Raw genomic sequence first — 25,572 nt, forward strand, 5'->3', positions numbered from 1 at the left:
AAGACAACCCCGAGAGAATCCAGCAGATTATTAAGCGAGCCATTGAAGATGCCGATTGGATCATGTGCAAATATAAAAACAAAACTGAGAACCCAGCGAGTAAAGCCTTCCTAAAGACATCTGAAGTTGGGAGATCTCCCTTCTGGAACTCAGCCTTACTGGCTTGAAAGAGCAAGAAATCCTGGGGAGGGAGAAGCTGCCGTTTGCTCAGAAGGTTCTCCTTGCCACAGTCATGTTTCCAGCGTCCTTTACTCACGATGTGAAATTAGGAGAGAATGTGGTGTTTGGGGGTTTTTTTTTCCTGTGTTTTTTATTTTTGTTTTTTTACTTTGCTCTGAAAGTGATTCATTTATTCTGGAGGTCTCTTTACCATCCTCTGAGCCCCAGCGCAGACGTCCCATTGGCGGGGCAGCGTGTGCAGAAGGAAGAGGATGAGGCTTAGAAGCAGACAGATCTGGATTTGAGTCCCCGCTAGGGGGCGTGTCACAGGTGTTGCCTTTGAGCTCAGTTTCCTCCTCTGTGAGGATCCAGTGAGATGACGATGAAGTGCCTAACACCGGATTTGGAACATGGTAGCACCAGTCAGTGTCCCCTCTGAGGAAGCCACCCAACCCTGCCCCTCGTCTGCTCCAGCACCCACCACGTCGGGGCTCGGCTATCCGTCTGTGGCTTGCCCTGCCCTGCGTGTAGCCCCCAAGCCCTCCCAGCTGTGCCGTGCCCAGCGGTCTGCCAAGGATCTGCTCTCCCTGCCAGCTGCCTCTCCATCCCCAGGCGGTCCTTGCCTTCAAGGAGTTTATAGTGTTCTTGGGTTTGTAGTGTTCTTGAAGTGAAACGCACACTGCGTGGAGCAGGGGAGACGGCCAAAGCTGTGGCTGTAGATGCTGCCTGTTCAGGCCTCTGTGAACCTGTGATCTGTCTTAATGGCCCTTCCGTGTGTTGCCACCATCACGGAGGAACAGCAGGGAGGGACAGAAAGAGCGCGGGTTCTGGGAGAACGGGCCAGAGCCGGTAGAGCAGCTGGAAGATGCAGAGAGAAGCCACACTGGGCCTGGAGTATTCCCCAGGGCACTCAGCCAAGGGATAAGCTATTATGTGTTTGTGTCTTTGCAATTGTGTGACTTAAAGTGACTCAGATACATCCACATGTATGTATGTATGCAGCTAACAGTGAAGTAAGCCTATCAATTTGAGGAAAAAAAAAAAGAAATCTTATAATACATACATTTGCATTAGGCAGTTTGTTATTTTTCAGCTGGGTAAGATATCCCAGTAGCTTCTGATCTTTAAACAAGGTCTGTTTATGACATCAAAAATGAAAACCAGTAAGCAGCTTAGAGTCAAAAAGTTTAATTTATTACAATTATTTTTAAAGTCAGCTATGATTTTGACAAATGTTATGGGTAAGTCTATAGCAAGTTTCTAATTTCTAAGATACAAAAGACAATAAATATAGATTCAAATTCAGCTTTAAAAAAAAGAGTACTAGAGGAAGGGGGCTGTCTAGTTTATAGCCATAACTAGATGACTGTTAACAGTTGCCTTTATCCACCATGGAGAGCAGCCCAGAAGCTTCATCTGATAATCTCAACTGCCAGCTACTTGTCTTTAGCAAGTAAGATAAGTACTACCAGGAACTGTCTGGAATCATTGCTGTCACTATCATAGTAAATCCTGCTATCATGGAAAGCATTAAATAATCTGGAATTACTATAAATTCTCCAGAATACAGATGGCCCTCAATGGGTTCCCCATCATGCAGGTTCCCCATCCCACTGTAGTTCAAAAGTATTCAAAAAATTTAAAAAATAACCGTACAACAATAAAAAACACAAATAAAAAAATACACTATAACAACTACTTACATAGTATTTACATTGAATTAGATATTATAAGCAAAAGAGATGATTTAAAGTATATGAGAGGATGCACATAGGTTATATGCAAACACTACACCATTTTATATAAGGGACTTGAGCATCTGTGGATTTTGGTATCAGGAGAATCCTGCGGGACTGTGTGGGACACACAGCGAGGGACAACTGTGCTACCTCTAGCAGAACTGCTTTCCATAGCCATATGATGAAGTCATCTCGAAAAGTCCCAAGTTAGCCCAAGCAAAGTTTAGAACAGAGCCTTCCCTCGTCTGTGATCCTATTTCCATCACTGAATACAGATGGCCTCGTTAAGATAGAATAATTTTACTCTCCTCCATTACTTTATCAATAAATATGACCCCTAAAGCAGGGGTCCCCAACCTATGGTAAGTTGTATAATTATTTCATTATATGTTACAATAATATATAATAATAATGGAAAATAGTAATAATAGTAAATAGTAGTAAATAGTAATAATAATGGAAATGAAGTGCACAATAAATGTAATGTGCTTCAATCATCCCGAAACCATCCCCCAACTCCCTGGTCTGTGGAAAATGTGTTTTCCATGAAAACGGTCCCTGGTGCCAAAAAGGTTGGGGACCACTGCCCTAAAGTATCTACTTGAGAATCATCAGGGAAGTTTTTGCTTTAGTTTCTTGATGGATTTAGGGACTTTTGTGTTTTGTTTCCTTTTTTATTAACTGCTCTATTGTTTTCAGAATCAAGAAAGGCACCCTGGCAGCAGTAAGAAAGGACTGCTTTTTTTCCCCCTTATTTATAATCTGAAAAACAAAACAGAATATTTGCAAAACAAAACTGCCCCTTATTCATAATCTGAAAAACAAAACAGAATATTAAAGACTCCCCTGATCCAACAAATTTAGGGAGAAAAAAAATCTCCCATTAGACCAAGGTTTCTCAATCTCTTCACTCTTAGCACTTGGGGCCAGATAATTCTTTGTTGTAAGGGTCTGTCCTGAGCATTATAAGATGTTTAGTAGCATCCCTGGCCTCAACCCACTAAATGCCCTCCTGTCCCCCTGCTGTGACAACCAAAAATGTCTCCAGACATTGCCAAACAACTCCTAGGATACAAAACTGCCCCTGGTTGAGAATCAAGGCATTAGAGGAAAGATATTCCTTTTTCAACATGAACCCCTCAGCAGTACTCTTTAGGTAAAGAAATTCCTCTAGGCCTGAGGGTGTCAGACTTCACCTAAGGACTCTCAAAACACTGCCCTTTTCTTCCACGTGAACAATGACAGAGAATAATAAAGATGTGTTGTAACCTTCTCCTCTGTGGCTGGCTGTGATCGCTTAGTGGTGCATTTCAGTCAGAAAACACCTTAAATTCAAGAGTTGTTTGCTTTATTTTTTAAGTCATCTCTTTTTAATGTTGTACACATGAAAACCATAGTTACTTTTTCTAAAGAAGGATGCTAAATAACACGAGGAGATAGAGAAATGTAAAAGATAGTTACTGCCTTTTGAGAGTTTATAAATAAACTGTACTTCACAATTTAACACTTGAGTCTCAATCACTTAAAAAAATAACTTATAGCCTCTAGTGTTATCCTATGTCTTCTAAATTAATGATACAATGATCCATTTTCATGTTTTAGAAAAGTTACAGACATAATTCTACATAACTTGCAGAAGCAAACCATTTTGGCTTTGTTTTAAATAACAGTATGTCTACCAGTACTGTAAGAATTTCTATCTACTTCATTCAGTGTTATAACTCTGGAATGAAGAAACATTCTGAAAAAGACTCCAGAAAATTCTAGCTTTTTTCATCTCTCCACATAAAACAAGTATGTTTGGTGAGATAAACACCATTATCTAAATTATGTCTTAAGGGAAAATGAAGCCATCTGACATGAGGTCACACCTCTTTACAACTCTCTATAGCTCTGGGAACAAAGGATGAATAAGGAAAAATACTACTCAGTGTGAATCTTTAAAATGCTATTTGCTCACTTTAATATTTTTAACACACAACAGGAACCATCACATTCAACTTCCAAAAGGACTCACTCCCAAAACTACTCACTAAACATCTACATCATTTGTCTTTCAATACAGCCTAATTGCATCATCAAAAGTCTTTTACTTCCTCCCCAAATAAGAACAAACTTCTTTCAACATTCAATCATTTGTTCACTTTTTAATTCATTCAACCAACACTTTTTGGGAATTAATATTGGCCAGGCACTGTACTAGGCCCTAGAGAACAAAAACAGACAAGGTACCTACTCCAAATTCAAGGAATTAACCAATCTACTTGCCGCCTCTTGTTCAACTTCTCTACCACCTCTCATAATGTCAATGGGCACAAAGCAAGGTGCTAAGTTCTGCATAAAAATCAGCATCAGCCTACAAGTGGCTAACATGTTGCTCATATTCTAGTCAAGAAGTACTGCTATCTATCTAAATCACTCACTTTGGACTGCTGAGTAAAGAAGAGATCCAGCTGTTTTATCTCCTAATTTTTCAATAAAATGCACATAAAGGACCACAAGACAAAAACTAGTAACAGCTCTGTCAACCAAAAATAAGAGATGATATGCCAAAGTCTGAGTGAAATTTCCAAGAACTGCATGATCAGTGAGGATTGCCCAAGAAGCACAATTGACAAAGAGTGCATTTCTATACTCTACCATATGACGTTGGGAATCCTATCCAAAAAATGAATAAGTGAGAAAACAAGCAAAGTAAAACAGCAGCATGAACCACAAAGAAGATGTAGAAAGCATCTCATCCATCCCCACTGCCTGAGCTTATTTCTAAAACACAAGAGCTGGCCAGGAGTGGTGGCTCACACCTGTAAATCCCAGCACTTTGGGAGGCCAAGGCAAGAGGATTGCTTGAGCCCAGTAATTCAAGGCTGCAATGAGATGTGAATGCACCATGCACTCCAGCCTGGGTGACAGAGCAAGACGCTTTCTCTACAAATGAAATAATGAATGAATGAATAAATAAAATACAAGAGCTGTACCTACCGGAAAAATAGACTACAGACATTCCACTGCATGGAAATTCTTTCCAAAGCCTGGCAGGACTAGACTTCCTCCCTTCCTTGTAACCCTCCCCCACAAGATCTTCCACCTCCATTCAGAGACCACAGCTTTTCGTCTGGGCAGGCAACCAAGAAGAGTGAAGAAGCAATGGTTTGTAACTGCCCAAGGAAGACTTTGTATAACAGCGTCCAAGACAGGAAAAGCTCTGTGAGCAGAGTGCAGGATGAAGGTCAACTTTCAAGTTCAAAGAACTGCAAACTGCTCCTAATTCTCCAACTCACTCAGAGACATTTTACAGTCAGAGCCTAAGAAGACCCAATTTTGACCCAGCCCCAGTAGACCCACAGGTGATGTATGCTGTTAGCCATTGGGAATTGAGTGAACCAAGAAATATGTACATTCATCTGATTTCTAGGACTAGACACAGAAACAAGAAGCTGACAGTAATAAAAACTTAAATGAGGGAGACTACAGTAATCTCACCTACCCAATCTCTGCTTCATTAAGAGATAGCCAGAATGAGACCAATGTAAGGAAAGCAAAATATAGACCCAAAGACTATGAGGAAGAATGTCTTTAATGTTAATTTTCTACAAGAAACAACTGGAAGTGTAGAAAATATCTTAGGAAACCTTATACAGATGTAAGAGGATGTGATCTCCTACATCCAGGCTGCTGAGCAGAGCTGGGCAAAACATAACATCACTCAGATGCATTCAGGATCTCCAATCTCAGGCCCACAACACTTCCTTCCTTCTGGAGAATCAGCCTGGGATTTTCTTTCCCCTTTTACTAGCTCCATATTCACGGACACCAAGATATCCCACAGACACTTAAGTACAATCTGGCCATCACGACAGTAACAGTCTAAGTTATGATTTATTATTTAAGTACTTAGTGTAACAAGGCAATATTCTCAGTGCTTTACATACATGATCTTAATTAATGCTTACAAAAACCCTATGAGGCTTTATTATGCCCCATGTAAATACAGAAAACTGCAGATCTGAAAGTTTGCGTAATTTGTCCAAGTCACTTAAGCGAAAAGTATCAGAATTGAACCTAGGTCTGTCTGCTCCAAAGCCTATATTCTTCATTCTGTGCTATACTGCCTCAATGTCCCAAGTCTGAATCGTCTCCCCTAGCACACATGTTCCTCCTCTATTCTCCCTCTCAGGAAACAGCATGATGGCCCTACCAGCTGCTAGAGATAGAACCATAAGTGCTACCTTGATTTTATCTTCTCCCTTTGACCTTATGTGCACCAAACACTAAGTTCTGCAACTTCACAATGTCTCAAGAAATTTTGGCTTTTCTCTATTACTGCCACCACTAATTGAACTTGAATCTCCAGTATGAATTACTGCAACAGGCCTAGGTATCTTTTCTACACAACAGACTATGACTAGCCATGTTTGTACCCAATCCTCCCCAAGTTCCCTCTCAACTATAGTTGTTTAGACGAAGTATGGTCAAGTGACTAACTAACTAGATTATATTATCAGCAAATTAGAGCTGGTCACAAAACCTGGGATAACCCTGTAAGTCTATGTAAACAATGAAGCAACACTTGTTCTACAGAGAAGTCGTCTCATAAAGAGACAGAAGACAGCCTAGGTTCTGAAACCTTTCCTGTTGATGGTCCCAGTCCCTTATTAGGTCAATAAACCTTGGGTTACTCAGGTCAACACAGAATGGTTCTAATCTGTTTCCTTTTGATTTAAAGTTGGAAGGTGGAAACAAGCCAAATGTCCCTAGATGGAAAAATGGATAGACAAAATGTGGTATATCCATACAATGGAGTATTCAGCCTTAAAAAGGAATGAAATTCTGATACATGCTACAACACAGATAAACCATGAAGGAAGGCATTGTATTAAGTGAAATAAGCCAAACACAAAAGAACAAGTATTGTATGATTTCACTTATATGAGATACCTAGAGTAGTCAAATTCATAGAGACAGAAAGTAAAACAGTAGTTACCAGAGCCTGCAGGAAAGAAGGAATCTGGAGTTATTATTTAATGGGTACAGATTGTGAGCTTTAGAAGATGAAAAGAGTTCTGGAGATGGGCGGTGGTGATGGTTGCACAACAATGTGAATGTACCTAATGCCACTCAACTGTATACTCAAAAGTGGTTTAAGTGATCAATTTTATGTTATATATGTTTTACCACAATTAATAAATAAAACAAAAAAGTTTAAGGTGGTTTAAAGTGGTAATGTTACTTGTACCAAAAGCACCTTGATTTCCTATACAAGTCATTCTTCATTATGAACCCAGAATGCTCCACTGAAAATATCAGACTGATCACTTCATTCCCCATCCAATGCTCTCCACTAGGATCACTAAGTCCAAACCCCTTGGCATGGCATAGAAGAAAGGCATTCCAAGTTCTAGTCTTGATTTGCCTTTACCCTTCATGTTTGCCATTCCCTAATACTATATACGATACTGAGGCTTTGGTTAATGTATAGTTGGATTTGTTACCCTCAGCAACTAGCAGAATCTCCACATTGGTTCTCTTAAAAGAGCATTTGTGGTAGAAAAATCCTGGTGTATACCCCATGAGCAACCCCTTCCTAACAAAATAAAAAGGCAAAACAATATCAGAATAAGATTTTATGATAATATAGAAAATCAGATATTCAGAGAAATCACTCCCAGTACAGTCCATCTAAAAATTTAATGTATTTTGTTAATACATGGCTAACCCAATAAGAGATAAAGAAATTCCACAGAAGCCAAAAAGACAAGGATCTATAAATTCACAAGGGTATATGCAAGTGCTACCACTAACATTTTCCCTGTGGCCACTGCTGAATTCTAATGGATAAAATTCTGTGTTTTAATGATCCATGTTATAACCACCGGCCAGTTCTAACTGGCCCTACTCTACTGATGACAGAATGTCAAGTTATTTCACAGGCACAAGGCAAAGAAGTTGCAAGTCATAAATCTGGAGCATGCTCAGAAAAGACTTCAACCTCAAATAATACCCAGAACTAAAGTTTCACCCCCATCCAGGAAACCAAAACATCAAGACATGACTGGAACATGGCACCAGAATACTGTCAAAAATAAGTGGTTCATTGCCTAGGAATGTCTGGTGATAAAACCCCCTCCAATGCCTTATCATAAATAGTCTTGTTTGGTGTCCTTCCAATCTAAACCTACTACCTAGCCAGTGCTTCCACATACCAATCTCCCTAAGCCATACAACTTGCCCCAGATCCCAGATCAGGGAAATATGAGCTTTGCCTCCTGTCTCCTTGCCAGTCAACTTACAGTAAAGCTTTTCCTTTTCACAAAAACCAGCGCCATCATATTATTGTCTTCTATGTGTGTCAGAAAGTGAACCCATTGCTCAGTAATGATATCCTACAAGGAACAGGCACAAAGGCTGGGGCCCAAATATCTTGGGAAGAAGAAAATAATATTCTTTTCTTTAAAAACAAACCCTCAAACCAAACATCAAAGAAATCAAAAAAAAAATTTCCAAGAAACATGAAATAATAATTTAAAATTACTATACAAATGAAGAAACAAACCACAGCAAGAAGAGTCAGACGAATCAAAAACACTACAGGATCAGACCTCTAAAGACTGTGAGTACCAAAGAGTTATTTTATATTCTGCAATATATAAAGAAATAGAGACCTAAACTGTGACAAAATAATGACAGACTATCAATAATAACTAATAATATTTGTAAAAAGAACCAAACAGAACTTCTAGAAACAAACAAAAAATAATATTGAAATCAGAAAGAGCAAATGGGAGGACAACTTCCAATTAATTGGAAGATATGAAAAATTATCCAGAATCCAGCACACAGAATCAAAATCACTGGAACTATAAAACAGAGGTGAGAACAAGTGAGAAACTCCTTCTTCCATCTAATCAGAGTTCCAGAAGGAATTACAGAAAATAGGAGAGATACCTATTTTGAAAAGATAATGGCTGAAAATGTTCCAGTACTAATCAAGACAAAAATTATTAGATTCACAAAGCACACATATTCACCAGCCAGCTCAATAAGAGAAATCAGCATGAGAATACATTATATAATATAATATAATTGCAGTGCACCAAAGACAAACTAAGGATCAAGCAGATAAAGAGACATAAAAGCTTATAACAGAATCACAACTTAAAATAAAGTAGACATTACAAGAATAAAATATTATCATTACAGTAGTTTTGGGAGAAATTAACTGTCCATTTAGAATTCTATATCACAGAAAGACATAAAAATATCTTTTGAGAACTAGAATGAAATAACATATTCAGAATAATACAAACTGACAGAATTTACTAACAATGATTCTCCCCAAAAGAACTTCTACACAAGGTACTTCAAAAAAAGTAATCCCTGAAAGAAGGTTAATATGTAAAAATAAATACTAAGTAAAGAAAATGATAAATATATGGATAATTCCAAGCAAATATCAACTACACAAAGCAATAACAAAGCCTAATTTGTGAGGTTACAAGAAATCAAAACAGAACTAAATCTCTAGACAATAGCATAAAAATTAGGAAAGGGTAAATGGAGTTACAGGTTCTTATCTTGACCTAGAGTAAAGTAACTTTAGACTTTAATACACATGTGTTTCAGTCAATTTGTGCTGCTATAACAAAATGCCATAAATTGAGTAACTCAGAAAAAAATTTATTTCTCACAGTTCTAGAGGCTGGAAAGTATAAGATCAAAGTTCCAGTAGACTTAATGTCTGGTAACTGTCCACTTAGTGGCTCACAGATAGCCATTTTTTCACTATAACCTCATATGGTGGAAGGAGCAAGGGTTTCTCTGACTCTTTTATAAGGACACTAATCCCATTCATGAGGGCAGAGCTCTCAGGACCTAATCACCTACCAAAGGCCCAACTTCCTAACTCTGTGATCTTGAAGGTTAGGATTTCAATACATGAATTTGGTGGCAGGGGTAGGAGGGATGACACAAACATTCAGACTATGGCAGCATATTAAAATTTGTAGGGTGACCCCTGCCAAAATAGAATTTATTGCATTCAAATTAATAGAGATAGATAAAATCAACAAGGAAAAAGGAACAAAAAGTCAATGCAAAAGAAGGCAAGAGAAAAAAATAAACAACAAAAACAAAAGAAAACCAGAACCCACAGGAAGCACAAAATTACTACAGAAATGAATCTGGCTATGGATTAAATGTGTCCCCCAAAGTTTATGTGTTGGATACTTAATCACCAATTCGACAGCATTAAGAGATAGAACCTTTTAAGGCGGGCTTAGGTTATGAGGGTTTTGCCCTCATAAATGGATTAAAGTCATTATTGTATTATTGAGTGGGTTAGTTATCTGAGGAGTGAGTTCTTGATAAAAGGATGCGTTCAGGCCCCCTTCTCTTATCTGTCTCTGGTCCATGCTCTCTTAACCTTCCTCCACGGGATGACATAACAAGAAAGCCCTTGCCAGATGCTGGGCCCTTGACCATGGATTTTTCAGTCTCCAGAACTATAAGAAATAAATTTCTCTTCTTTATAAATTACCTAGTCTGTAGTATTCTGTTATAGCAACACTAAACAAACTAAAACAAATCATAACACATCAGTTACCACAATCAATGTAAATGGACAAAAGATAGTCACAAAAACCAAACCTCCAGCTATATGCACTATTTATAAGAGAGACACACCTAACACTTAACAATACAAAAAAGCTGAAAGTTGTCAGGGCAACACAGAGACGAATAGCACAAGAGCCACACAGTATAAATATCAGGTAAGGTTTATTGGAGAAAACAAGCAGAGAAGTAGCAAATCACTCATGATCTGCCAAATGCTAGTGTTCTCATATACAGGAATCCAGCCCCCATACACTAGGGCAATTATGTCCTAACAGAAGCCTCCTGATTAAGAAAGAGATCTTGTTAATAAGGGAGCCACTAGAGCCCACTGTCTAGTATCAATCTGTTCTTACCTTAAGCTCAGACCTGCCAGACCAGTTCTCAGGCCACAAAAGAGATGAGGAAAAGAGCATCCAAGCTCATGGGTCTTGTCTCCCTTAGGTGAAATTCAGGGTAGAAAAAGATAAAATAAACAAATTCTAACCAAAAGAAAGCTGGTATGTCTACAATAGTAGCATACAAAATGAACTTTCAGGCAAAAAGCATGATTAGAAATAGTCACCACTTCGTTTCATCATTTCTCTTCACAATCCTCATCTTGTATGTACCAAATAAGAAAAATTCAAAAATATATAGAAAAGTCATATCAGGACTTCAAGGAGAAACTTGCCAATGTTACCATCTATAGGAGATGTCACACATTTATCAATAATTGAGGCCGGGCGCAGTGGCTCCTGCCTGTAATCCTAGCACTCTGGGAGGCCAAGGCAGGCGGATTGCTCAAGGTCAGGAGTTCGAAACCAGCCTGAGTGAGACCCCATCTCTACTTAAAATAGAAAGAAATTAATTGGCCAACTAAAAATATATATATATACAAAAAAATTATCCAGGCACGGTGGCACATGCCTGTAGTCCCAGCTACTCGGGAGGCTGAGGCAGCAGGATTGCTTGAGCCCTGGAGATTGAGGTTGCTGGGCAACAAAGTGAGACTCTGTCTCAAAAAAATAAATAAATAATTGAGACATTAAGCAGACAAAAAGAGAACAGAAATATTTGAACACTGCAATGAACAAACTTGATCCTACAACTGGAAAAGACATTTTTTTCCAAGCACACATGAAACACTTACAAAAATTGTCCATGTACTTTGATAAGCCTTAAAACAAGTCCCAAATAATTTCAAAGAATTATCAGACAGACCATACTCTTAGATAATAATGCAATTATATTAGAAATTAACAACAAAATAACTTTGATAAAATTATACATTTAGAAACAAAAATAAATAACCCATGAATTAAAAAAAGAATTACATAGGAAACTACAAAAAACTTAGAATTTAATGATAATGAACATCTACTGAGGCAAACTTGTGGGATATGTCTAAAACAGTAGTCAAAGTTAAACTATACCAGACCACAAAAGTTTCACAGGTGAGTTCTACCAAACAGTCAATGAATAGATAATTCAAATTTTACACAAAATCCTGGAGAATAAATAGAAGAAACACTCCAATCTCATTTCATGAAACTAGTATAACCCTAATAGCAGAATCTGATAGATGATACATAAAAGGAAAATTACAGGCCAACCTCACTCATGAACATGGATGAAAAATCTTAAACAAAACAGCAAATCAAATCCAGTAATATATAATAAAAGATAATATAACATAACCAAGTTATGGTTCCTCCAGGAATCCAAGTTTTGTTCAACACTGGGAAATATATTCATTTCACTCATCTTAATTAAGGCAAAAAATGCAGTTGATCAAATTCTACAACCATTCAATTTAAACTCTCTTATCAAACTAGGAATAGAAGGAAAATTGCTTAACCTAATAAGCAGAACTTCAAGTTGGGAAGAATTTCCAGAAGAACTCATTAAAGGGAACTGAAGCCCATGTATACCCTTTTGCCTACCTACTGTGTTTCCCCCAAAACAAGACAGAGTCTTATATTTATTTTTCCTCAAGAAGACACCCTAGGGCTTATTTTCAGAGGATGTGCTTTTTTCTTAAGTATGGTACAACAATCTACATTTACTCAAATATAGTTAAGTGGTCTTCTTTTTGCTTTTTTCCAAAATTCAGTTGTTTTTTATTTATTTGTTTATTTTTTAAGTCATCTTCTTCTGGAACATCATCATAACTCTCCAAACCCCGAATTCCATCCTGAATTTCTTGTGATTCTATTTCCTTTAGAACCACTGGCCTCAATCTCTCATGTGGACCAATAGAGCTCTCATGGGGCAGATGAGAAGGGCTGCTCTTCTTCTTTACCACTCCACGAAGAAATGCATGGGTTGTGCAGATACGCTGCGTAGCCTCGCCCATCACTAGGTCTTATTTTTGGGGTAGGGCTTATATTGCCCAAATCCTTAGAAATCCTGCTAGGGCTTATTTTACGGGTAGGCCTTAGTTTTAGGGAAACACGGTACTTTTCTGATGCTTAGACTGGGACTTGCTTGATAACTGAAGCTCCAGCCCTTATTGTGGCCTACGAGGTGACCTTAAAATGTGGAACTAGATATTAAGCATAGAAGAACAGAAAGACAGAAGAAACCTGGGTCCCTGATATCTTATGGCACTACTACACAAGTGCTGAGTTTCATGCCTCTGGACTCCTCTGACATATGAGACTATACCTTTGTATAAGATACTTTTATTTATGCAGCCAAATTCTACCTTAACTAAAACATCATTTCTATTCAAAATACTGGAGGCTCTAACCTGGGAAAGAAAAATAAATAAAACATGTAAAAATTGTTAAGAAACAAAACTATAATTATTCACTTACGAATAGAAAATTCCAAAAAATCTTATAGAAATTAGAAGAGTTTAGCAGAATGGCATTTCTACATACTAGCAACAATCAGTTAAAATATTTAGTTTAAAAAACTGACACCATTCATAATAGCAACAAAAACAAGGCACCCAGGAATAAATGTAACCTAAAAGTGAAAACTTTTATGTAGAAATTCATGAAATTTTTTAGAAAGATTTTAAGAGGACCAAAAATAGCTCAAGGATAATAAGAATTGTCATTAAAATGTTATGCCTCCTGAAATAGATCCAAGGATTCAATAAAATTTTGATCAAAATTCCAACACAGTTTTTCATGGAACTTGACAAGCCAAATTTTATATGGAACAGCAAAGAGACAAGAATAACTAAGACATTCCTAAAGAACACAGTACCAGCCAGGTGGAGGCTCATGCCTGTAATCTTAGCAATTTGTGAGACTGAGGTAGGAGGATTGCTTGAGACAGGAGTTTGAGACCAGCCTGGGCAACACAGTGAGACTCTATGTTAAAAATTAGCTGGGCCTGGTGGTGCCCACCTGAAGTCCTAGCTACTCAGGAGATTGAGGCAAAAGGATCACTTAAGCCCAGGAGTTGGAGATTACAAAGAGCTGTGACCTGGCCACTGCATTCCAGCCTGGGTGACAGAGCAAGACTTTGTCTCTAAAAAAATAAAAATTAAAAATTAAAATTAAAAAAAGAACTTGGCCCCAGACATCAAAAGTTATCATAAGGCTACACTATTGAAGAAACTAGGTAGCAGTGCAGTGACAAAAAAATAGAACAACAGAACAGAGTCAAGAGCCCAGGAACAAACTCCACACATACCCATAAACTTAGGGTGACATTGACAGTCAATGGCAAAAAGGTGATATAGTCAAAAAATGATGCTACGATGACTAAAATGAAAACCAAACAAAGGAATCAGATACCATCTGACAGCATACATAAAAACTCAATTCTAGATGATGTAATATTAAACCTGAAAGGCAAAAGTATAAAAATTTTAGAACGAAAAAATAGAATATCATAAGAGCTTGATGTAAGAAAGAATTCTTAAAAGAGATTTTTAAAAAATTGACTTTTTCAACTATATTAAACTTAGGTGAAAATTTTTCAAACTATATTAAAAGAGTTCTTCCTAATCACAAAAAAAAGAAAAAAAAAAAAAAGAGAGAGAGAGAGAAGGGCCAGGTGTGGTGGGTCACGACTGTAATCCTAGCACTCTGGAAGGCCCAGGTGGAAGGATTGCTTGAGGTCAGGGGTTCTAGACCAGCCTGAGAAAGAGTGAGACCCATTTCTACAAAAAACAGAAAAATTATCCAGGCATGGTGGTGTGCACCTGTAGTCCCAGCTACTTGGGAGGCTGAGGCAGGAGGATCACTTGAGCCCTGGAGTTTGAGGCTACAACAAGCTATGATGATGCCACTGTCATACTCTAGCCCAGTCAACAGAGGGAGACCCTGTCTTAGAAAAAAAGATAGAAAAGAACTGCAATAAAAATGAACTGCTACATTCATCAAGATATACCTGATTCCATTTATATAAAAGTCAAAGATTGGCAAAACTAAACATTTAGAAATGGCTATATATATGATAAAACTATATAGAAAAGCTTGGGAAGCTCAACACAAATTTCAAGATAGTGCTTATTTCTGGCTGGTAGAGAGGAGGACTTAATTGGGGAAGTGCAAACTGGTAAAGTTTACTGATAACTGGTAAAATTCCATTTCTTGAGCTGAATGATAGGCCTGCATGGATTCATTTCTCATGAAACTATATATATCAGCTATTAATATACATGCTCTTCTCTGTGAGTTATAGATTTCATAATAAATTTTAATAACTCAAAATTATTCAAAAAGCTGTTTTATATTATCTTCTTGGCCTGGCACAGTGGCTCACACCTGTAATCCCAACACTTTGGAGGCCAAAGCAGGAAAATCACTTGAGGCTAGGAGTTTGAGGTTACAGTGAGCTGTGATCCAGCCACTGCACTCTAGCCTGGGTGACAGAGCAAGATCTTGCCTCTTAAAAACAAAACAAAACAAAATTATCTTCTTGCTCATCTCCCTGTTTTAAAAAATGTGGTCTTTTAACTGTAATAAAACAATGACATTAGCATATGGTACTTTAAGGGCTGCTCTTTTGTTTAAATTGCTATTACATTAAAGACATTTATGTGTATCCTACCCTATATAATCCATATCAACTTGGTTTCCAAAGCAATGCTAAAGTGCAAAAGACCTTAAGGCTGAAATCTAAAATAGACTTCATTGACTTGCATCAATACAACCACGACTTTTTTATACACCAACAGGTTTTATACACCCTGCATCTGCTTAATGAAATCCTTTCAACTAGTGTTAGAGACACCAAAATTAAGACAAACATATTAAATGTTAAGTAAACACTGAGGCTGACATTTAATGATGGTATATCAGATTTCAATCTTAAATTGCCACGTGAAGTCTCAAAACGAAACTTTTTTGCTTAAAGCAACTGCGGGACTAAATTGGAGGCTTTCACGTTGAACCATGAAAACGTCTGTGGCTATGGGCAAATTCACAGACTCAGTTTCCACAAAATTATAAAACTCAATTAAAATTTTTTTTCAATTTCTGCAGCATCTTTTGAAGATATTTTTATGTGCACTCATCCTGGACTACCCCTACCAAGGTCACCAGCTTTGGGTCACACGATGAGCCAGTGGCAGATTCAAAACTCTATATGTTATCTTTCAGATCCTGGGATCTCCCCTCCAGAGTCCTGGGGTATGAAGAGCAATGGTGGAAAGACTGCTAGGTGGTTAAGAAGATTGTGTTACCATATGGCCAAAAGTTAAAGTCAGCTGGAACCTTGCAAATAATTCTGTCTAACCCCTCGTTTTTGCGCTTGGGGAAAGCATGTCTCAGGAGGAAAAACACTAGCTCCAGGCCTAACAACTACTCCAGCTTATCTCCTCTGGTCCTGCCCAGTGGTCCTTCCCATTCACCCGTCCCTAAACGTTTCTATTCGCTGCTAACACGGAGGGGGTGAGCAGAGCGGCACCTCTGCAGTGTGGCCAGGCTGTCAGGACTAAAAAGCGTCGTAGAGGTAATCGAGTCAACCTCTCTTCTTACGGGTGGGGAAACTGAGGCTGTAAAGTGACGCAGCTTGGGAGGTTAATCGACCCTCTGCCACCGAGTGGCAAAAGCCTAATAAAGTGATGGAGTTAACTGACGACTCCCTCCCCATCTCCAGGAGGACGGATGTCAAAGCCCCCACCCCCGATCACCACATATCATTCAGCAAAAATCCCGCGCCTTCCACACAGAACCGGGAAGAGGGAAAGAGAGGCAATGGTGACAGCCGGTGCGCAGCACCGAGAACGCCGCGGCGGCATCTGGCTCTGAACTCCCCACAAGCTCTTTTGACAGTCCGTGGAGAGAAAGGGGAAAGGTCAAACAGTAAGGCTGCGGCGCCTCCCGCGAGAAGAGGTACCTGAGGCTCGCGCCGCAGTCCCCCGTCGCACCGCTCAGGAGCACAACACCCCACTTCCGGAGTCAAGTTGCCGCGGGGAAGCCGGAGATTGCCCGAGGGAAACCTCAGGTTCCGCCCCCATCAAAGCCCCGCCTCTATTGCCCGCTTCGCCTGAGACCCGGCATCTTCCGGGACGCTACGCGTCACTAAGCAGCCAATCCCCACTTCCGGATGCAGCCCTTTCCGTTCTCCACCCCTTTCGGGCACGGTGGGAGAAACTGTAGGTTTCCGCGCACTGGATTGGCGAGGCTGGAAGCGCTAGTCTTCGCTGATTGGTGCCGGGGAAATCTGCCCCATAGACGCCCGCGGGGCGCACAGTTTCAGTCAGTCTGTTTCCCGCCTGCCGGCGTTCTGGTGCCGCAATCATGGTGGACGTAATGGAGTTGCCCAAGTCGCGCATCAACGCCAGCATGATAGCTCAGTTCATCGATCAGCCCGTCTGCTTCGTAGGGAAGCTGGAAAAGGTGTGCGGGCTCTCTGTGCTGGGTTCCCCGGTCGGTGGCCGGAGGGAGGGACCCGGGAACCCCCCAAGTGGCGGACTCACCGTGGGTAACGGGGGCTGAGGGAGGACAGGAAGCCTTGGAGCATCGCTGCGCTCCCATCTGCCTTATTTTGCACAAGGATATTTTTTGCACTCTTTAGCCGTTGCAGCCCTATTTTGGCGACTCCGTTATGGCGCCAAGACGAGGTGTTTTCAGATGTGCTACTTTCTAAATTCTGGTTCTCCACACCCCCGTTCTTTGTTTACATAAAGGAAATTACGGCTGTGACTCCCACAGCTGATTTCAGTTTAGCCAGATTTGACCAACGCCAACTAAATTAATCTACTTGTTTCCTTCTCTTCTGCAGTTCTGTTCCCGAACCCCCGTTTTCTCGTTCAAGTTTCTTCTCCATAAAACATTGCTTGATTGTCCATTTTATTTTATTTTATTTTTTGAGTCAGAGTCTCACTCTGTTGCCCTGGCTAGAGTGCCCAGGCGTCAGCCTAGCTCACAGCAACCTCAAACTCCTGGGCTCAAGCGATCCTCCAGCCTCAGCCTCCCGAGTAGCTGGGACTACAGGCATGTGCCACCATGCCCGGCTAAGTTTTTCTATATATTTTTAATTGGCCAATTAATTTCTTTCTATTTGTAGTAGAGACAGGGTCTTGCTCTTGCTCTGGCTGGTTTGGAACTCCTGAACTTGAGAGTGAACCTCCCCCCTCGGCCTCCCAGAGTGTTAGGATTACAAGCGGTTAGCCACCGCGCGTGGCCTAATTGTCTGTTTTAGATCCTGTAGCAGCCTGTTATCTCACTCCACTGTTAAAGTGCAGCCCCCTCATCCTTACAAGTTAGAAACAGGCTCAATATCTCAGATCAGTGACCTGAAAGAGTGAGAGAAAGAAAACTACTATACAAAGGCTTATTTATTTAGTAGCATATTTCATCCACACATCCTCTTTGTGAAATGAGTGTTATTTCAACTTCAGAAGTAGGGAAACTGAGTAGGAGTAATGGGTGGTTAACTAAAATGCTCTGTGACACAGCAGCTGGCAGAGCTGTCATTCAAACAAGATCTGACTGCACTGCAGCTGCCCTCCCAGGAATATCACCCAAATCTTCTGATAACCAGTTCTTTTACTTCATCATGCCTAATTTTTAAAACACACCCTCCATGGGATATGTACTATCTAAATCATGACTGCCAGCAGATCTCACTTTTAGGTAGTGTGGGCTTCCTTTAATTTGTTCTTAGAATTAGGGTTGCCAGATTTAGCAGATAAAAACACAAGACCTACTTAGACTAAAAAAGTATTCGGGATTTTAATTTGAACCAAATAAACTATTCAAAAATCAGCTGGTCGCAGTGGCTCACGCCTGTAATCCTAGCACTCTGGGAGGCCAAGTTAGGCCGATTGCTTGAGGTCAGGAGTTCGAAACCAGCCTGAGCAAGAGCAAGACCCCGTCTCTACTATAAATAGTAAGAAATTATTTGGCCAACTAATATATATAGAGAAAGCTAGCCGGGCATGGTGGCACATGCCTGTAGTCCCAACTACTCGGGAGGCTGCGGCAGGAGGATTGCTTGAGCCCAGGAGTTTGAGGTTGCTTTGAGCTATGTTGACGCCATGGCACTCGCTCTAGCCTGAGCAACAAAGCAAGACTAAGATTATGTTTATTGTGAGGTTTTTTTTAATCATATATTTCTTTTTTAGATTCATCCCACTGGAAAAATGTTTATTCTTTCAGATGGAGAAGGGAAAAATGGAACCATTGAGTTGATGGACCCTGTATGTTTAAGTATTAATTCTATCCATATTATAGTTAATTCTTCATCTTGGGTTGGTTTGTTGCTGATGCTTCTGATTTTTGTACTGGATATGTAAAGGATGAGGCTGAAAAACTTCCCTGGCTCTAAAATTAAATTCTTGTCCTCTTCTCTCATTATATTTCCTTTTACATTTCTAACCAGTGATTCTTTGGGTGCCATGATTTTTGAATACATTCCTTAAATGCTGTATAACAATTCTCATTCCTTATGAAAGTCCATAAAATCACATAAAAAAAAGTCATCCATTTAAATAGTTTTTTCCTTCCTCAAGAGTTTTAAATTTTTTATTTTATTTTCTATTTTTGTTAAAAATATATATAATTCCAGTTTTTACTTAATTTTTGCATTTTATGTTTATTATACCTAAAAACATTTTCATGTTCTTTCATGAAGCTAAATCCATATGCTGTTTGGTTAATGTATATAAAACATACTTTTTGAAATATAGATTATAGAAGGTCCCTCTCAATATATTCTTTTAAACAAAACTATCTTTGGACTTGAAGCTACACTAAAAGTAGCAGGACTGGTTAAGTACTCAAACATTTTTTACAAGTGAGTTTTCCATCTTTGCACTGATAAATTTTAAAATTACTTTGTTATGTGAAATGAAAGAATAGTGAACTATAAAATAGTTTTCCAAATTATCAAATGGCGTCATATTTGATGAAATGTGATAACATCAAAATGACAATTTGTTCTATGTCTTAGCTTGATGAAGAAATCTCTGGAATTGTGGAAGTAGTTGGAAGAGTAACACCCAAGGCAACCATCATGTGTGCATCTTATGTCCAGTTTAGAGAAGATAACCATCCTTTTGGTAAATAAAGTATTTTAGTATTCAGTGGTCTTTATGTAATTAGGAAAACACTTTTATTCCTAAACTGATACGTGTTGATCTTGAGTGTCAGTTCTGCCATATTTTTAATTGCTGTATAATTTTCTGATTCCAAAGAAAAATGGAAGTACATTTTGGCCTGCTTCTAAGTAGTGCTTATATATGTAAGAAACTCAGTAAAGATTAATTAACATTTGTGAATAGAGAAAATTTTTAAATATGATAAAAATAATATTACTTGTTTTGTTTTATTTTAATATATGATTTGAAGGCATAGTACAATACATAGCATATAAAACATGACCAGATGAAAACTGTGCTTATATAATACACATCAAAATGTGTGCTTTCCTGTCTCCCATGTTTTTTTTTATTGGAGCCATAGTTAAGTAAATATGAAGGTCCATATCTCAGTTTTAGAAATTGGATTGTGAAAATAAGTTGGCCTCTAAAAGAAAGAGAAAAAAGAAATAGGAGGAAATCTTTCATATAATAATTGATGCTGCAACTTTCCACTATAGATTAAATGTTTGCTTTAATGTTTCTTTCAGATCTTGGACTTTACAATGAAGCTGTGAAAATTATCCATGAGTTCCCTCAGTTTTTTCCTTTAGGGGTTGTGCAATATGATTGATCTTGGTGAATTTTCTTATGATTTCAAATGAGCTACATCGAAGACTAAAGGGAGGCCCCTCTTATTTGAGAGAGAGATTTCTGTGATTCCTAGTATTTAATTTGCTCTTTTTAAAATTTTATTTACCTAATTTAGATATTATAATGTATAGTTTTTGATAGAACACCTTTATCTTCTTATAAAGAATTACTTCTCCAAAATGTGGTTGGATTAGATGCAAGAACAAAGCAGTTGTCTGAGTTTAGGTTTCTATTTTATTAATAAAAATTAAAATCGTACATACTGTTGGTCATTTCATTTTTATTCTTTTCGTCATGTATTGAAGCACAAACTTGGAATTTCATGGCTGTAAGGTCAAGACTTAGACCTACCAAATGAAACTATGAGCCAGCTCTGTTAAGGATTTATTCTTCATCTCCCAAACTATACCATCTTAATTACTTCATTGATACTCTACTTAAAAAGTGAATTTGATGAATTAAAAGGACAAACACAACCCTATGTCTTCTGTAATTTGTGAAGTATCTCTTTTTCTGGATTATAAAACTGAGCATTTGTTAATTGCCAAATAAACAATACAGGATCACTGAAAGGTGGTGGAATTATTTGAATTTTATTTCTTCCTTTCAACTGTCATCCCCCTTGGTATGGAATTCCTGTCTATCACCAAGTAATGTTGGAAGTGAGCAGGGAGGTTGTGGCAGGATAGGATGGTGCAAAATAACTGATGGCCTGTGTGGCTAGATTTTATGGCTTGACCTGTTCTACAGTGAGGAAATAAAATAATTCCAATCCACTTAGATTGCGAACTATACCAAAAATATTTATTTTAAATTGATGTAATTGTAAATTTCAACTTGTATCATCCCCAGATACTCTGCAGATTACTTAAAGGACATTCCCATAGCCTCTTACGGTAAAGCATTTTATCACGTGAAGTGAAGACAATTACAGTCATGTGCCACACAATCACTTCAGTCAACAACAGACTGCATATATAACAGTGGTCCCATAAGGTTATAAAGGAGCTGAGAAATTCCTGTCACCTAGCAATGTAGCCATCGTAGCACAACACATTACAGATGTGTTTGTGGTGATACTGGTGTAAACAACCCTATGTTTTAATACCACATGCATAAATACATTATGTGCTATACATAATTGCATGTGGTATTAAAACATAATCATGATAATAACCATGTTACTGGTTTATTTACTACACTATCCCTTTTGTAGTTATTCAGAGTGTACTCTTATATAAAAAAAAGTTAACTGTAAAATAGTGTCAGGCAGGCCCTTCAGGAGGTATTCCAGAAGAAGGCATTGTTATCACAGGAATGACAGCTCCATGTGTGTTACTGTCCCTGAAGACCTTCCAGTGGGACAAGATGTGGAGGTGGAAGATACTGATATTGATGATTCTGACCCTGCATAGAACTAGGCTAATGTATGTGTTCGTGTCTTTGTTTTGTTTTGTTTTGGTTTGGCTTTTTGAGACAGAGTTTCACTTTGTTGCTGGGGCTGAAGTGAGTGCCCTGGCATCAGCGTAGCTCACAGCAACCTCAAACTCCTGGACTTAATCAGTCCTCCTGCTTCAGCATCCTGAGTAGCTGAGACTAAAGGCGTAAGCCATCATGCCCAGCTAATTTTTTGTTTCATTTTTAGTTGGCTAATTTTTTCTATTTTTAGTAGAGATGGGATCTCGCTCTTACTCAAGCTGGTCTCCAACTCCTGAGCTCAAGCAATCCTCCCGCCTCAGCCTCCCAGAGTGTTAGGATTACAGGCATAAGCTACCATGCCCGGCCCATGACTTAGTTTTTAACAAAGAAGTTAAAAAGTTAAAACAAAGTTTTTAAAATAAAAAGTAGAAAAGGCTTATAAGTATGTAAAGAAAATGTTTTTGTATAGCTATACAGTGTTTTAAGCTAAGTATTATTACAAAAGAGTCAAAAAAATTTAAAAGTTTATAGAGTAAAAAGTTATAGTAAAGTTAATTTATTATTGAAAGAAAAATGTTTATAAATTTAGTGTAGCCTAAGTGTACAGTGTTTATAAAATCTACAGCAGTGTACAGTGAAGTCCTAGGCTTTCACTTTACTCACCACTCACTCGCTGACTCATTTAGAGCAACTTCCAGTCTGCAAGCTCCATACACAGTTAAGTGCCCTATACAGTTATCTTATTTTTTATCTTTTATACTGTTTTTTCCCCCATACCTTGTCTATGTTTATATAGGTTTGGATACATAAATACTTACCATTGCCTTACAATTGCCTACAGTACAGTAACATGCAGTACAGGTCTGTAGCCTAGGAGCAAGGGGCTATGCACCACACAGCCTAGGTGTGTAGTAGGCTCTACCATCTGGATTTGTGTAAGTACACTCTGTGATATGTTCGCACAAAGACAAAATTACCGACCCATGCATTTCTCAGAACGTATCCCCGAAGTTAAGCCACACAAGACTGTAGTTGAAAATGAGGAGGGACATCCGCCAATCTCAACAACACAGTGTTGTCTCGAATGCCAGAGGAGTCAGGCCTCAATTCTGTGTTAAGCTCTTAAAAACTTGGTGCTATTAAGTGTTGAAGGTGTCCTGCTTGAAATCTTTCCTTAGCTACCATGTTTAGCAAATTGGACTAAATGAATTAAGTGTCTTGTTTTCTGTCGAGTAAACTCTTTGTGCTAATGATTTATGGTGCCAAATCTGTAGCCCCAACCTCATTTCTGAGCTGCTCGACATCTACACCGGGATGTCCCACCAGCATTTCAATCTGAATGACTGTAGTGTGAACAAGCATAGCTCCCCTACCATGTGTTACAGATTTTTTTGGTAATAATTTTATGGAGATATAATTTAAATATATAATTCACTTAATTCAAGTGTGCTTAATTCAGTGGCTGTTATTGTACTCAGGGTTGTACAAACCATCACCGTAATCAATTTAAAAACATTTCATAACCCCAAAAGGAAACCTTGTACCATTTACCTATATCAGCCCAAGCCCTTCACCATCACCACCCACTACCTGAGCCTCAAGCAACCACCAATCTACTTTCTGTCTCTAGACTTGACTTGTCTCCATTCTAGGCCTTTCGTATAAGTAGCATCATATAGTAGGTGGTCTTTTATGATTGGCTTCTTTCACTTAGAGTGTTTTCAAAGTACATCTGTGTTGTAGCATGTTATCAGTGCTTCATCCCTTTTTAAGGCTGAATAATATTACACTGTACGGATATACCACATCTTGTTTATTTATTCATTAGCTGGCGGACATTTGGGTGGTTTCTGCCATTTGGTTATAATGAGTAATGCTATTATGAACATACATGTATACATTTTTGTGTGTACACGTGTTTTCATTTCTTGGGTATATACTTGGGAGTGGAATTGCTATGTCAACTGGTAAATATATTTAACTTTTTGAGGAACAACCTGACTGTTTTCCAAAGTGGCTGAACCATTTTACATTCCCAACAGCAATATATATGAATATTAATTTCTCCACATCCTCATCAATACTTGTTATTATTTGACTTTTTCATTTTAACTATCCTAATAAGGTATGAAGTGGTATTTCACTGTGGTTTTGATCTTCGTTGTTTCTTTTAAAGCCATCAGTTACCCAGAATCACTTGAATACCTCCAATCCTTTTCACTATCATTACCCCTGAGAGTTCTAGTGATTGTCATCTCTCACTCTCATTTGAATTATTTTAACAACCATAGCTATATAACTGGCCTTCCTATTTTCACACTTTTTCTATCACCCAGCCAAGGGAACTGCATTAAACGCTTAGGAAGTATGAAAGGGGAAAACTTTCTGGGAATCTTACAGTGGAGAAACCTGCCAAACACCTTCATGAAGTGATCAAGGTTAACATCAGCAGTGATATCATGTGTCCTCTAAAGTGATATGATAAGGGCATTTCACCTCTCTGGCATTTTTCCCCAAAACCCTTTAGTCTAAACATGAGAATACATCAGACAAATCCAACTTTAGGAACATTCTACAAACTTTCTGATCAGCCCTCCTCAAAACTGTCAAGGTCATGAAAAACAAGGAGAGACTAAGAAACTCAGAGCAGATGAGAGTAAGGAGACCATTACAACTAAACGTTATGTGAGATCCTGGATTGGCTGCTGCAACAGAAAAACACATTAATTGAAAAACTGGTGACATATTTTGTGTTTTTTTTTTTTTTTTGAGACAGAGTCTCACTCAGTTGCCTGGGCTAGAGTGGCATGGTGTCAGCCTGGCTCACTGCAACCTCAAACTCCTGGGCTCAAGCAATCCTTCTGCCTCAGCCTCACGATTAGCTGGGACTACAGGCATGCACCACCATGCCCAGCTAATTTTTATATCTATATTTATCTATATATATAGATAGATAGATAGATAGATATAAAACTGGTGAAATCTGAATAAAGACTGGAATTTACTTAATAGTAATTTAGTAATGTTGGTTTCTTAGTTTTGATAACTGTAGCGTGATAATGTAAGATAACATTAAAAGGAGACAAACCAGGTGAGAGGTTATACAAGAACTTTCTGCGCTATCTTTGTGACTTTTCTGTAAATCTAAAATTACTCCAAAATGAAAAATGTATTTAAAAAAAAAAAATCAACAAACTCCAGAGGCTCCCCACTGACTAGGCCGGGTCCATATTTCCAACAAGTGAAAATCCTTCCAGCACTATGTTGAATAGAACTGGAGATAGTGGGCAACCTTGTCTTGTTCCAGTTCTAAGTGGGAATGCTTTCAATTTTTCCAAATTCAGTATGATATTTGCTGTGGGTTTGTCGTATGTGGCTTGTATCATTTTTAGGTATGTCCTATCTATGCCTATTTTATTGAGCATTCTTATCATGAAAGGGTGTTGAATTTTGTCAAATGCTTTCTCTGTGTCTATTGAGAGGATAATATGGTCTTTGTTTTTGCTTCTGTTTATA

The 25,572-nt window shown here is 38.4% G+C and overlaps 2 protein-coding genes across 2 annotated transcripts in view; one reads left to right on the top strand and one right to left on the bottom strand.

The window, feature by feature from the left end:
- Nucleotides 1-16,935, bottom strand: part of UMAD1 (UBAP1-MVB12-associated (UMA) domain containing 1) — a 228,351-nt gene extending 211,416 nt beyond the window's left edge. Inside the window, exon 1 of the mRNA XM_012757065.3 lies at nucleotides 16,797-16,935. The gene's annotated coding sequence lies outside the window, so the exon portion shown is untranslated. The remainder of the gene's footprint in view (nucleotides 1-16,796) is intronic.
- A 106-nt stretch (nucleotides 16,936-17,041) lies between these two features.
- RPA3 (replication protein A3) lies at nucleotides 17,042-21,219 on the top strand. Its single transcript, XM_012757066.3, has 4 exons — nucleotides 17,042-17,299; nucleotides 19,030-19,104; nucleotides 19,857-19,965; nucleotides 20,535-21,219. Exons 1-4 carry the CDS (start codon nucleotides 17,201-17,203, stop codon nucleotides 20,615-20,617), a joined length of 366 nt encoding a protein of 121 aa, XP_012612520.1. The 5' UTR covers nucleotides 17,042-17,200; the 3' UTR covers nucleotides 20,618-21,219.
- The last annotated feature ends 4,353 nt before the right edge of the window (nucleotides 21,220-25,572 follow it).

Source organism: Microcebus murinus, chromosome 9, assembly GCF_040939455.1.
Source record: "Microcebus murinus isolate Inina chromosome 9, M.murinus_Inina_mat1.0, whole genome shotgun sequence".
Lineage (NCBI taxonomy): Eukaryota > Metazoa > Chordata > Mammalia > Primates > Cheirogaleidae > Microcebus > Microcebus murinus.

Coding starts and splice junctions, on each gene's coding strand:
- RPA3 (XM_012757066.3), top strand. CDS start 17,201: ATGGTGGACGTAATGGAGTTGCCCAAGTCGCGCATCAACGCCAGCATG. Junction 17,300..19,029: donor TCGTAGGGAAGCTGGAAAAG/GTGTGCGGGCTC, acceptor TTTCTTTTTTAG/ATTCATCCCACTGGAAAAAT. Junction 19,966..20,534: donor AGAAGATAACCATCCTTTTG/GTAAATAAAGTA, acceptor TGTTTCTTTCAG/ATCTTGGACTTTACAATGAA.